This window comes from Pimephales promelas, chromosome 9 (genome assembly GCF_988280905.1).
Source record: "Pimephales promelas chromosome 9, fPimPro1.hap1.1, whole genome shotgun sequence".
In the NCBI taxonomy this organism is placed as follows: domain Eukaryota; kingdom Metazoa; phylum Chordata; class Actinopteri; order Cypriniformes; family Leuciscidae; genus Pimephales; species Pimephales promelas.
The window spans coordinates 462,251-474,994 of record NC_142777.1 but is presented as its reverse complement, the minus strand read 5'-3'; the positions used below and the strand labels follow the sequence as shown (position 1 = coordinate 474,994).

The window sequence follows — 12,744 nt, the reverse complement described above, 5'->3', positions numbered from 1 at the left end:
TAAACGCATGATACTGAATGACCAATGGTTAATTTGAATGCAACTCAAACAGTCAGAATATTACTTTTTACCAAATAAAAATGTGGTTGTTGCATAAGAAAAAAAAAAGGGGGGAAAAAAACGATGTTACTGTTTTTGTTAGTGAACATAAATTTAAAGAGTAGTTTAAAAACACAATTAACACTCTGGTTTATACAACTTTGTTGCAAAAATCTGCCTTTAAACTTGAAAAAAATAAATATTTGACATATATCGTGATAATTATCGATATCGACTGATATAAAAATTGATTTTTGGCCATATCGCCCAGCCCTAATTGACACTATGGAAAACGCCTCAGGCGTGACAGCTAGGTGTCTGAAATCAAGTATGAACTATGAACAGCAATCATGTTGACCGGCGACAGCCTGTGCATCATCAGCTCAAATGATGAGCACATCAATCTGGATGTATAAGAAACCGTGCCTTGAAACCGTGACAACATCCTATCGTCTGAAGGGACTATGGCAGGCAGGCCCCGAGGTATGGCAGGGAGACGACTGAAAACAGTGGTAACCTGAGATGTTCTCTTTCGAAGGGAACTCAACAATACGTCAATGACACTATGGGGAATGAAATACCCACGCCGACATACTGAGGGGAGTGCATGCCCAAGGGCAGTGACAACTGTCAGAACCATTCCTAGAACACTACAACCACTCAGTGACAGCACTCCTTACCTGTCATAGCCCAAGCTAATGAACAAAGAAAACTGCCAGAACATAGTTCATGGGAGGTATACTTGGGCCAGCTCAAAGGTTTAGGACCACAACTTCTTAATAGAAGGGGTCCCTTCTTGGGAGTGTGGTTAGGGGACCCAAGAGACTCCCAGTCAGTCACTATTCAGGAGAGCATGCCTTCTGACATGCCACCAGGCTGGCCTGGTGATCTATACTAAGACGCACAGTCTGGCCATTACTTGTCTGTCTGAGACAGAGCCTCCGGAAATTGCCTTGGAAAAGGAATCCAAAACCGAAGGCCTGCAGAACTGGCAGAAACCATTCAGTTCCGGATCACAGAGACAGGATCCCCCAGATAGTGTGACTCAACCTCAAGAAACTATGGAAGTCATCCACTCAATCCACGGTCTACCCAGTGCTCGTTCTGGACATTGAGGAACTAAGAGAGGGATCAAAACCAGGAAGGTCTGCTGAGGCCCAAGACCTGATGATCCCTTCATATCAGGAAGGCCGGTGAGGCTTGAAATCTGACGACTACAGTATGTGGAAGCTCATAGTCAGGAAGGCCTGCAACCTGGCGACCGCAGTATGTGGGAGCTCCCATTCAAGAAGGCCGGATGAAGCCTGTAACTTGGCCACCACAGTGTCACAATCTGCTGAGTGCAGTGATCTGCAGTGTGTTACTTCCTTCAAATGTTCACGCTTCACCGGTTCATGGTCAAGTTGGTGCCAGTGCTTGGAACGTGGATGACGCCAGGTGGCTTTAGAGGAACTTGAGCCCTGAAAGAATGAAGAGTGGATACAGAGTTTATGGGTGCTGCAAAGTTGACCATTGTCATTCATGTTGCCATATCCATGGCTTCCCAGAATATCAGGCCATGCACAAGAGTTGGCACCCACTCTGGCATTAAAGTCACCAAGGATAATCCAACGTTCAGTTGAGGAGGTCTTCTGAATAATGGAGCTCAATTGACTGTAGAATGATTCCTTTACATCTGGATCAGAAGTCAGCATAGGGGAATAAGTGGCTACTGGGCCACAGTTTGTGTGCAGGCGCAGTGAGGAGGGTGACCGTGATTTTGCCAAGTAAGAGGTGTTCCTGGATCAAATGTTGATCCAGGATCAACAAAATATGTTGATCCAGGAACACCTCTTACTTGGCAAAATCACGGTCACCATCCCGGAAAAGCTGCTTTAAAACAACTGTATTTTGAAGTGCTGTAAAGGTGACTTGACTTGAAGATTTTACTTGTTTATTAATAAATATAACGTTTATAAAAATAATACATGTTAACTATCTAGTATGAATTAGAAGTAGTGTTGGGTTGTGTTTTAAAGTTCATGATTCTCCCAGCCGGTGTAATAGCAGTCTGAGTCAGCAGAGGGCGCTCCAGCTCAACTCAAACACTGCACTGCCCCACCCTTCTCAGAGTTAGTGCTGTGTGTGGGTGTGTGTGTGTGTGTGTGTGTGTGTGTGTGTGTGTGTGTGTGTGTGTGTGTGTTCGATACACAGAGAACACTGAGCTACATACTTATGTACGTTCTTCCCTGTCTCAGCAGCTAACGTTGCAATACAAGCTTAACTCATCACTGCAAAAAAAAAAAAAAAAAAAATCAAACGTTATAATTATGCAAACTTCAATCAAACGTTATAATTATGCATGTTCCCCCTGTCCTGTATATTTAATACTGCTGTACCTGAAGTCACAGATGAAATGAAAATGTAAGCTATGCATAAAGATACACAATGCTTCAATTTAAATATAGCCTAACTAAATAAAAAATCAGTGTGGGGGGAAAAAAAACCTTGCTATTCAATGAACGCAATTTTCCATTCATTAGCTATCATTAGACTGGAGTTTATCTGGAAACTGCTTTAGTTTTCATTTCCTGCTGGCTCTCTGTAAGAGGAAACAATAAATTACACTATACCGCTAATTATCAGTCTGGAATATCGTAGATCTCTTCATATTTTTGGATGGAAATTAAATAACATTTGTCAGTCATTATTAGTGTGTTCCCCTTCACCAAGCAGACATGATCACCTCATCCCAGATCCAGAACTCTGGAAACCGCCAAATCGACTTTCGATTCTGAATAACTCGACATTGTAAAATAGTTTATTTGTATGATGAAGTCTCAGTCGTGCGATATTTCCCTGCAGAAACAGAGTTAGGGCCGTTCGGGTTTCAGGGCCTGAACTAGTTAAAAATACCAAACTTACATTTATTCAGATACGGGTTACATTTGAATTGTTTTAAATAGTCTACTTTAAAATAGAAAGTAATATTTTGTGTTTCAAATAGCTGAAATAATAAAGTGTGTTTGTGATTAAGACACTGCATATTTCATTTATGACACATTTGTGAAATAATTTAGATCTGAATTGATCTTAAATGACTGTCAAACAAACAGTTTTAATTCGCAAACGCGTTGATGTGAATCAGAAGAATAAACGAAATGTGGCATTCAGAACATGGAAGACGAATTTACAGTTTTCCTAAACAACCGTAATCTTAATTTAAGAAGCGATAGTGGGAATAAATGCACTGTTGTGAATGAAATTACAGCGAAACTTAATAGTCTACTCGTGCCATGCATGGTTACACTGTATGAATTTAAGATCTTTAGAGTTTATTTAGTTGTAGCCTATAACAACATGAATGAAATACATGAAATATTTATTTAAAAATTATGATTATTAAAAAATTATGATTATTATGATTAAAAAATTATGATTATTAAAAAAATATATGTAGGAACTCACACTTATATAAAGTGGTGAAAAGCTGACAACTGTACAGAAAGACTGCAGAGGTTCAGAAGTGTTAAACGCCAAAAATAGTTTTTGCGTGCATATGAACTTGACTCGTTCCTAAACCATATGACGGCTGCTCCTCTTCCTCCTCTTCCTCTCGCGAAGGCTTTATAATCTTAGAATGTGGAGCTGGAGATGAAGAACACAGACACGAGATCAGTCAGTGCTTAGATTAAAGCAGATGATTTAGAGATGCACGAATGTAAATATGGATAGCTCATAAAACGATGATGACTGTCATTGTTTTAGTGTTGCATCTGAACAATAGCAGAACTCTCGCGCGAAACCCATTAAATCTATTTATTTTTCATCATTTTCATTTATAAAGTTGAGCATCGCTATTTAAACAACCATTTACTTATTTAATAAACCCTTTTTAATAAACTATGCATGCGAGATATTTGCTTTTTGTTAAATAACGTACGATGTTATAAAAAATATATTACCGTAATGATAACTATTGATTCTTATTAGTAGATGTTTGCCTTTGTGAGACTTCAGTTATTCACTTTCGATCGGATTGTTTGGATATTCTCAGCATTAGAGCATCTAAAGTGGGACAACGAATTTTAATAGCGACGTATGATATATTTTAATAATATATAGCATAATGTTAGGCTACTAAATTTGTCCGTCTTGTATATGGACCTGCATAACATCCACACTATAAATGCGTCTCTATAACACGCATTGTGTTTATCGTGCAATTTATACGCGAAATTATTTTTACGGGCATATGATACTACGCTTGGGAAGGTTTAGGGTTTGTTTTTTATTTTCCAAAGTTTAATACATCCCTATTACGCTTCAGATACTGTTTTTTTTTTAAATATATATATATAAATTTAAATTACTTCAAATTGTCATTAGTTCAGATGCATAGCTAATTAATAGTATGAGTTATTTTTATAATAGTCTATTGTATATAGCAAACTGCGCAAAATCGACCTGTAAGATAATAGGTCTGTATGTTTAAAGATATGAATTTTGAAGTTAATTGGGAATGTGTTTATAACAGTACAGAAGCGTCGATATACTTCAGTCGCGTCGTTTACCGGAGAGAAGCCGTGCTCGTGCTTGTGTGCTCGTGCTCGCGCGGCTGTCCGAGGTGCTGAACAGGACAAAGCTTTAGGACACATAAACATCTTTTGCATTAAGACTTTGCTGAATGAAATGAATAGGCTACTTTAAAGAGAAAACGGGACAGTATTTTCAGCATCATAATCGTTTTATCATCAACAGCATGTCAATGGTACACCTGAAAAACTATGTGCACATGTAGAAATATTTCCTTCTTAAATATAAGCATCCATTACCTACATATAAATAATCTCAAATCCTGGACAAAAAACGTGTTACATTATGCTCACAAAATAGGTGAAAATCATTATAAAATCGGACGGAGAAGACGACATGCAAATAATATAGAAAATAAATACAGTGTTTTGCATCCATTCCCTTTTCCCTCCACAGAATGCGCCAGTTGTAAAACATTATAAAGACTCAATGAACTACAAGGGGGAATGTGGGCTATGCTTATCTAGGACGTCAATACGCTTTAACACTATACAATCTGAGCCACAAAACACAGCTGTAGAAAGACACACAAAACGTTTACGTATTCCTGTCAACAGTGAAGTATGTACTTGTGCCATTTTGAAGAACAATTCGCCTCAGATTAATAGTAAATGTGGAGATGGATGTTTGCAGAGCCCCTGGCTCTAATGCTTGGTCAATTTATAGGTAAAAATATATAACAGAGTGGATTCTGTAATACAGACATGGAACTTGCGCTAGAGTCAATGTAAACACATAAGGATGGCGCCGAGATATAATGACATGTATAATGGCATTGAATAATGACATTGGATCTTCGTAAGTCATTGGTGAGTGTTCTTTGCAGCGGGAGCGCGCATCGCAGTCTCTCGTTTAGGTTACTTGTGTCGACCACAGCCAAAACACAACAGTCCGGATAAGGTCACAATGTTAACATAATGTGTATGATATTATTATTTTATTATTATCATCATCATCATCATCCATCTTGTGGTGTAAACCGAAAGTAGTAGGGTGGCGTCTCTTCTTTCTTCAGCGGCACTCTCTCTCTCTCTCTCTCTCTCTCTCTCTCTCTCTCTCTCTCTCTCTCTCTCTCTCTCTCTCTCTCTCTCTCTCCTTCTTTTGGCATTTCCCCACAGTCACTCGAGTAAACTCTTGTTGGTTTGTTGAATCTCGCGCTCGTCGCTACCTTTAACTCAGAACATGCTGGTCTTTACTAAAGTGGCTTTGGCTCCGTTCTGTCTTTGTAATGTGGACAGAACGCTGGCGAACGGTCCGCCCAGAGAGTCCGGAATTGAGGTGATGGTTCCCGGGGCTGAAGCCCAACCTTGACTCGGTGCAGTGACTCCCATCCCGGCCACCGCCGTCTTGCCCTGCTCCACCGGGCCGTTCCCCGAGCCGCTCACCGGTCCGCCGCTGGGGCTCGGCCCCCCACAGTTGGAGGACGGGTTCGGGTTGGGCCCGGGCCCGCCGGTGCTGTCGGGATCGGTGGCCTTGGCCTCTTTGCTGTCCTCCTCTCGCGAGTCCTTCTTCGCGGACCCGTTCTTGGCGGCGGCTGCTGCTGCGGCGGCCGCGCGCTCCTGCTTGCGGAATTTGGCGCGCCTGTTCTGGAACCACACCTGTGGAAAAGCGCGCGCGTTAAATCATTGCACTAGCATACATGAATTATAGTTATTTTTAACATGAATGCTCTTAATAATAATATAGAAAAATGTGCATTTTAAAAGTCGTGTAATAGCCGTCCAAACACAGCCAGACGTCAAGGCTGAGCTTGGGCTGCTGGTGAAAATGTAATAGACAGATAAACCATCGCCAAAGAACAGACTAGTCATCAATTAGATAACAAAGAAATAAATGAAACCAAATATTGTAATCACTGTTGACTTACACGATGGAATATCTTCGCGAAACCAAATTCAAGGTTATTTTGGCCAGAAGTGTGTTACTCATAGCCGGACTATATCGGGTTTATAGTTAACCGAGACGGTGAAATAACGGCGATTGCTTTCTGGATATTATTATTATTGCACTAAATTTTATATTTACACTGGGTAGTGCAACATCATTTCAGCCCAATAATAAAACAACAGTTGCTTATGTCATTGAAGAAGAGTTTGCTTTCAGCTGTGCATGTAGCGAGGGCTCCCCCACCTGCACCCGAGCCTCGGTGAGGTCGATCTTCAGCGCGAGCTCCTCCCGCGTGTAAATGTCCGGGTAGTGCGTCTCGGCGAACACGCGCTCCAGCTCTTTGAGTTGCGCGCTGGTGAACGTGGTGCGAATGCGCCTCTGCTTCCGCTTCTCGTTCAATCCCCCGTGGTCCGTGAACAGCTTGTAGGGAACTGTCGAATAACACACAAGTTGAGTCAATTGTGCACCTGAAAAAAATGTACCTCAAAGCTCTTGTTGATGTAAAACACGCCACTTGTTGATTCTAATTGGAAGAAAAGAAAAGGAAAAATGTCCAAATAAGTTTCCAAACTAGGTGTATTCAGTGGTTATGGCTGTAAGATAAGATCAAATCGTGATAAAAGATAAGGTTATGAAAATCCCGAGTCGGATGTAATCCTGTTATCCGCGAAATGCTGTTAATTGAATGTTATTGGAGACTGCATTGGAAACTTGTCATAAATGCTGCTATTGTTGCTAGTGCAACTTCAATTCACTGTCAATAATGAGCTTAAGTCGCTGGTTATTTCATTATTTTCGAAGGTTTATGTCTCATCGCAAAGTAAATAAATTATGCCTATCATTTTGGCAGCTTAAGATAATTTTGTTGGCGGTTAGGGTGTGACTGGGATAGTGTAACCCCGTAACTGAATTACCTCTTGCCTGCAATCGCTTCTAACGTGATAAATTCTTTCATTTGTGTAAGCAAATTTCGTTTGGTAAATACTAAACACATTTCCATTTTCCAAAGCAATCAGGGCGCGCGCGCGTGTGTGTATATACGGCGTGTGCTGCCGGCTTACCTGCGGCGTACGGGCTGCTCTGGTGGTCCCGCAGGGTGCCGAGGCTGCAGGAGCCCGGGGTGAGCGACGGGCACCCCGAGGTGGCCCCGAACGTCGTCCTGATGGGATTGTACTGAAAGCCACTGGCTTGGCTGCAGGAGCTGAAGTCCGCATAGGCTGAAGCCAGGCTCGACGTGTCCATCCCGGCCATACACGACTCGTAGGCAGAGGAATTGAGGTAAGAATACTCCATTTTATACATTGAAAAGGCTCAGTGGAGAAGGAAAGCTGCACTCCCAAGGAAAAAGACACACAAATTGGATTAAAATGGCGAGGAGCACATGAAAACCGGACGCGCGCTCGGAGTTGGGGAGCTCAGCTCGTGACGGCTGAATTTTGACTGGTTTGAAGGAGGCTCGTGCCGTGGGTAGATGTGCACTGCTCGGCGCCTGCTCAAAAACTGCCCTCCTTTATAGGAGCTGAGCCTTGTTTTATGAAAAGCCTCCCAAGGAGCCGCCTAGCCCCAGGTCTCTAGAGCATATAGTCCTCATAATAAACTTGGCTCTTTCCGCTTGGACAATAGCACGGCGTTTGGGTCTTATTGCTAGCGCTTTTTTACATGACAATAACTCATCAGTCTATTGGGCTGGCACTGGGGGATCGGGCTGTCCAACCTCCCTATCATTGATCCCCTGCATCTCTAATTAGAATTTAATACCCCGCCATTACGCGCCAGCCCAGCCCTCGCGCTCAAACCGCCATCTTGCCCTTTAATTCAATCACACCACTTGGAAATAATGAAAGTTGGGTGACGATTCTCCCTGATCCAATTTTCCCCGAGCTTTTTAAGCCTTTAAACCGGTGGTATACCTTGGGCTGAATTTTCGATAGTATTTCCCCGTCTCCTTTAACTTTTTCATCTCTCGCTTTCTCTTTTCTTTAATACTCGGCACTGCGCTGCTGGTTTTCAGGAGACTGTTGTGTTACACATGCCTAATTTAGTGGCATACTGATATAAGCGATGTCATTCTGAAGAATGTTGACGGAAATCAATGACTGCTGAAAGCAAATGTTCACCGTGATGCTTTAATAATAGCTCAACAACAACAACAACAACAATAATTTCGTGCAATGGGCGGCTGTCCGTGTTGCAGTGTAATTATGCATTTAGGCACTGTGAAATAATAATAATAATTATATTAGGGTGTAACGTGTAACACAAGAACACTGTAAAAATCTAGTCGAATGCCTAATAATAAAGGTTTTCAGTAAAATAAATATATAATAAACGTGCAATAGATTTGGCTTTAAATGTTATGATATTTAATTTCTAAATTCGCTCGTTTATTTACTGTAGTTCCATCTAATATATAAACGCTTCTGCATATGTTTTTATTTTATTTTATTCCCGTGATTGTTGTTTAAGGGCAAGTGCAAATCCACAAAATAGCTTAATCATCAACACTCGTATCTTGCTGAAGTGTAATTAACTCGAGATAACATAATATATTTAAATCATGCGCAATGTTAACGGAGGTGAGCACAGATGTTTTAATTAATTGTGATTAATACATTATCAATTTTTTTCCCAAACAGTTATTGGTAACAAACGACGGATTTTATAAAATACAGCCAAAATAATTGCGTTTCTCACAGGAAAAACACATATTCAAGGCTCCAGTGTTATTGCAAGGCAAAAACAAACGCCTCATATTTAAAATATCAAACATATAGCCTATATAAAACAATTGTCAATTCATAAAACAAAGGATAAGCACAACACCTTTATCGTTGAACAGACACAGAGCCGATGCACCTGTGGTCGAGCTCTGAAAAACACGCTGTGTCAAAATGCAACAGAGGGATAAAGGCGATTATTAATATTTATGAGGTCACACGAATAAAAGCATCACGCGTTTCGGGTTTGTTTTTTCACCTTTTCTGCACCGTTTAAATTCTCTCTCTCTTTCTTTTTTTTTTTTTTTGGTCCTTCGTCTATTTATTGTGAGAAAGATAAATGACGATTAAAAAGTCCGGTCTCTCTTGATACATCCCGACCCCCTATTATGTTATTTTTTTCTTTCTACACGCGAGTTGTGACTAAAAGATGTAGCAAATTGATAATTTGATTATTGCAACCAAAGACCAACTGGTCCACCGTCCTCCCTCCACGCGCCTCGAGAGGAAAAAGAAGGGATTAATCTAATAACACACAAAGGCCCGAGAAAAGTCCTTTCTGATATTTTGCCGAGGCAAATACAATTATAGCTTTAGCCATCCGTTTCCCCCATTCAAACATCTCTTTATTCGCTGATCTGTGCTCCACCAGCCGCCGAAACGCCCATCTTTTATATTTTCAACATCTCCTTTGACTCCATCAGCCGGTTCTGCGATCTGTTGGGCGGACTGGGATGTCAGCGATAAACCTTTGATTTCGCGCGTTGAATGAGCGCGCTTAAAGAACACATGTACGCGCCGCGCGCGTTATTCTCGAGATCCACTTGACCATCATCTGTTATAAATCAGTTAAAACAGCGTGTAGGCCATCTAAATTAAGCCCTTTTCCAACAGCAAACCGTAAAACTGTACGTTATTAGTGATTAACAGTGCGATAATGGTTCAGTATAGCCGTAATTTGGAAGTTAATTTGTGATTTAATGACTCATAAATAACAGCGCCCATATGGCTTCACTTAAATAAATCAAAGTGCTGCGAAGCTCCTAAATCTACGGTGGAAGTGTGTGACAATGGAGCCGTGAGTTCGGGCCCGGCGGAGACTCTGTGCGCGAGGAATGCGGGTCACAAAGGGACCAAACAAAATGCCTTTGTGTGTGGATGGATAAGACGAATCAGTCCCAGAAGAAGAATAGAGAACAGAGGAGTGAATAAGAGGGGAGGACAGAGGGGTGGGACTGCTGTCAGATCCAACATCACATCTCACTTAATGTGAAGGAAATCCTCGGATTATCAGACGGGGAATTAATATGTGCATGCAGAGGTTATGCAGCGCGCGCTGGAATGCTTTTATAGGCCTGGTTTATTTCGATTGAATTTTGAGCGTTGCATTTATTTCACTTTATTTAGATTAAAGAAATGCATTCAGTTGGATTTCTTTAGTTAAAAAATGTATTTATTTCAATTAAATACAAATCGTTAAAAAAAAATGATGGCCATTTTTTTCTTATTCTTATTTTCGATATTCACCAGTCCGGCGATAATAAAACAATGAGGCAATAGGCCTAAAATAGCCTAAGTCAAGTTTCTTAACTGTTCAAATTTCTAATTGTGCATTCGCTTAAATTTAAAATACCAATAAAATGTGATTTTATTATATTTTACGATAAATTAAAGCACATTATGCGCGTGAAGAGCGCGCGGCGGGATGCAGTTGTTGAATATTTAGCGACGCAGCGGGTTTTTCTGTTCACGCGCAGTTTCACATTAAATCATGCTTCTCATCGGTGACAGGTTAATGGTGAGTAACCATTCATTAAAAGCAGCACTGATATACATATAATAAAATATAGACTTCCAAAAAAAAAAAAAAAAAAATCCGTTTCAGCTAAAAATTTTTTTTTTTTTTTTTTAGGTTTTAAAGAATAATCTAAATTGACGAGTAGAGATCCGACACTTGCCTTCTGGAGAACAAGCCCCGGTCCACCGTGCTACGGTCCACTGGCTGAGTGTGTCCGGGAAGCCTCTCTCCTCTCACGGTCTGAGTGACCGCGCTGATGTCTGGCCCGCAGAGCAGAGGATTAGCATAGAAATCTTATTCTGCGGGGACAGTATTAGCAAACATATTAGCCTCTCTAACGCGACTCTGGCCCCGCCGAGATCCCGCGCTCCGAATCAATTACGAAATTACTCCAACCTCTAAGTCGACATTAACGGGAGAAGAAATGCCATCGACCGGACCCAAATAAGATTTCGCAAAGATGTGATTATTTAATCTCTTGCCAGTGTTTAAGAATTTGATTCATAAAATTGTCTAAAATGAGATGGAATTAAATTCTTATCGGAGTCCCTGTCATCGTTTCCTCCCGTGCTGTACGGCTGGTGTAACAGTGATCCGGATCCGGGACTGCCCGGTAAAGAAGCTCACCGGTGCTCACCTGTGCTCAAGCGTTTAATTTCACGCTAAATTATTACCACTTTTATAACAGTCTTTCTTGCGGTTTATCTAAAGTTGCATAAATCAAAAATGAAACAGAACTGTTTTTTGTAATACTTTTTTTTTACAGTGTCTTTTACGTGCATACCATAATAACAATAAATTATGCATAATTAACCCTCAACCAATACCGAATCATACATTAACCCTATGGGTACATGTATTATTTCTAAGTACCTTAAATATATAATTACACTGTAATAATGACACCTTAAAAATAACGTGTAACCTCCTATAGAAAGTACATGTAATTGCGTAATATTACTCAGGACTGAAATATGTAATTGCACTGTATGGGAGCACCTTGAAATAAAGTGAAACCCAGCTTCATTGCATCGCTTCTGCTCAGTTTGAGTGACTCTTGTTTGGGGGGAATAGCTGTTTGTTTTACCGTGGCTTGAGAAGGCCGGCGGGGTCATTCGTACAAACGCGTGAGAGGGCCATATTTTATTTAACACACTGGCATTGTTGTCCACATTAAGCAATTGACAAAGATTAGCCTCGATGTCATAAATCAGCCGGCAGGTTGAATGGCGCGGTCGGGTCAGTGTGATTATCCGAGCCCGTCTCCGCGAGGCTCTGGGGCCCTCAGGCATGCGGGGCTCTGGGGCCCTCAGGACCCGCTGGACGGACACCGATAAATGCTCAATCACACACGCATTAGCGCCAGACAGCGGCCTATTGTGTGCGGGGGAGCTTTACTGGAATTAAGCGATTAATGACCAGCTACATCCAGAATGATGGAGTGTTTTTTAATGTTTAAACAAATCTCCATGGGGCTCCTCAAGTTGAACAGCAATTATACTGTACAAGCCACGCCAACCAATCAGCTATCAGATGCTAAATATGCCTGGATATTCCCGTATAGCTACATCAAGTTCGGTTACACTTTATTTTAAGGTGTCTTTGTTAGTCAAAACTATTTCTAATGCAACACAAGTCTAAATAGATTATGCAAAAATAACCGACTAATTTTTCGCTATCGTACACACTAAGTGTGTGTGTGTGTGTGTGTGTGTGTGTGGGCAGGCA

The 12,744-nt window shown here is 41.1% G+C and overlaps 1 protein-coding gene across 1 annotated transcript; it reads right to left on the bottom strand.

Annotated features, from left to right (window-relative positions):
- Positions 1-4,746: 4,746 nt before the first annotated feature.
- Positions 4,747-8,485, bottom strand: phox2bb (paired like homeobox 2Bb). The gene is made up of 3 exons (XM_039653757.2): positions 7,563-8,485; positions 6,745-6,932; positions 4,747-6,212 (listed from the first exon to the last, which is right to left on the bottom strand). The coding sequence occupies exons 1-3, from the start codon at positions 7,801-7,803 to the stop codon at positions 5,790-5,792; spliced, it is 852 nt and encodes a 283-aa protein (XP_039509691.1). The 5' UTR covers positions 7,804-8,485; the 3' UTR covers positions 4,747-5,789.
- Between the last annotated feature and the right edge of the window lie 4,259 nt (positions 8,486-12,744).

Bases quoted from the DNA above. Each gene is read 5' to 3' on its own strand.
- phox2bb (XM_039653757.2), bottom strand. From the start codon at position 7,803: ATGTATAAAATGGAGTATTCTTACCTCAATTCCTCTGCCTACGAGTCG. The intron at 6,933-7,562 runs GTAAGCCGGCAG...GTTATTCGACAG, and splicing joins GAGCAGCCCGTACGCCGCAG to TTCCCTACAAGCTGTTCACG. The intron at 6,213-6,744 runs GTGGGGGAGCCC...GCTTTTCCACAG, and splicing joins TCACCGAGGCTCGGGTGCAG to GTGTGGTTCCAGAACAGGCG.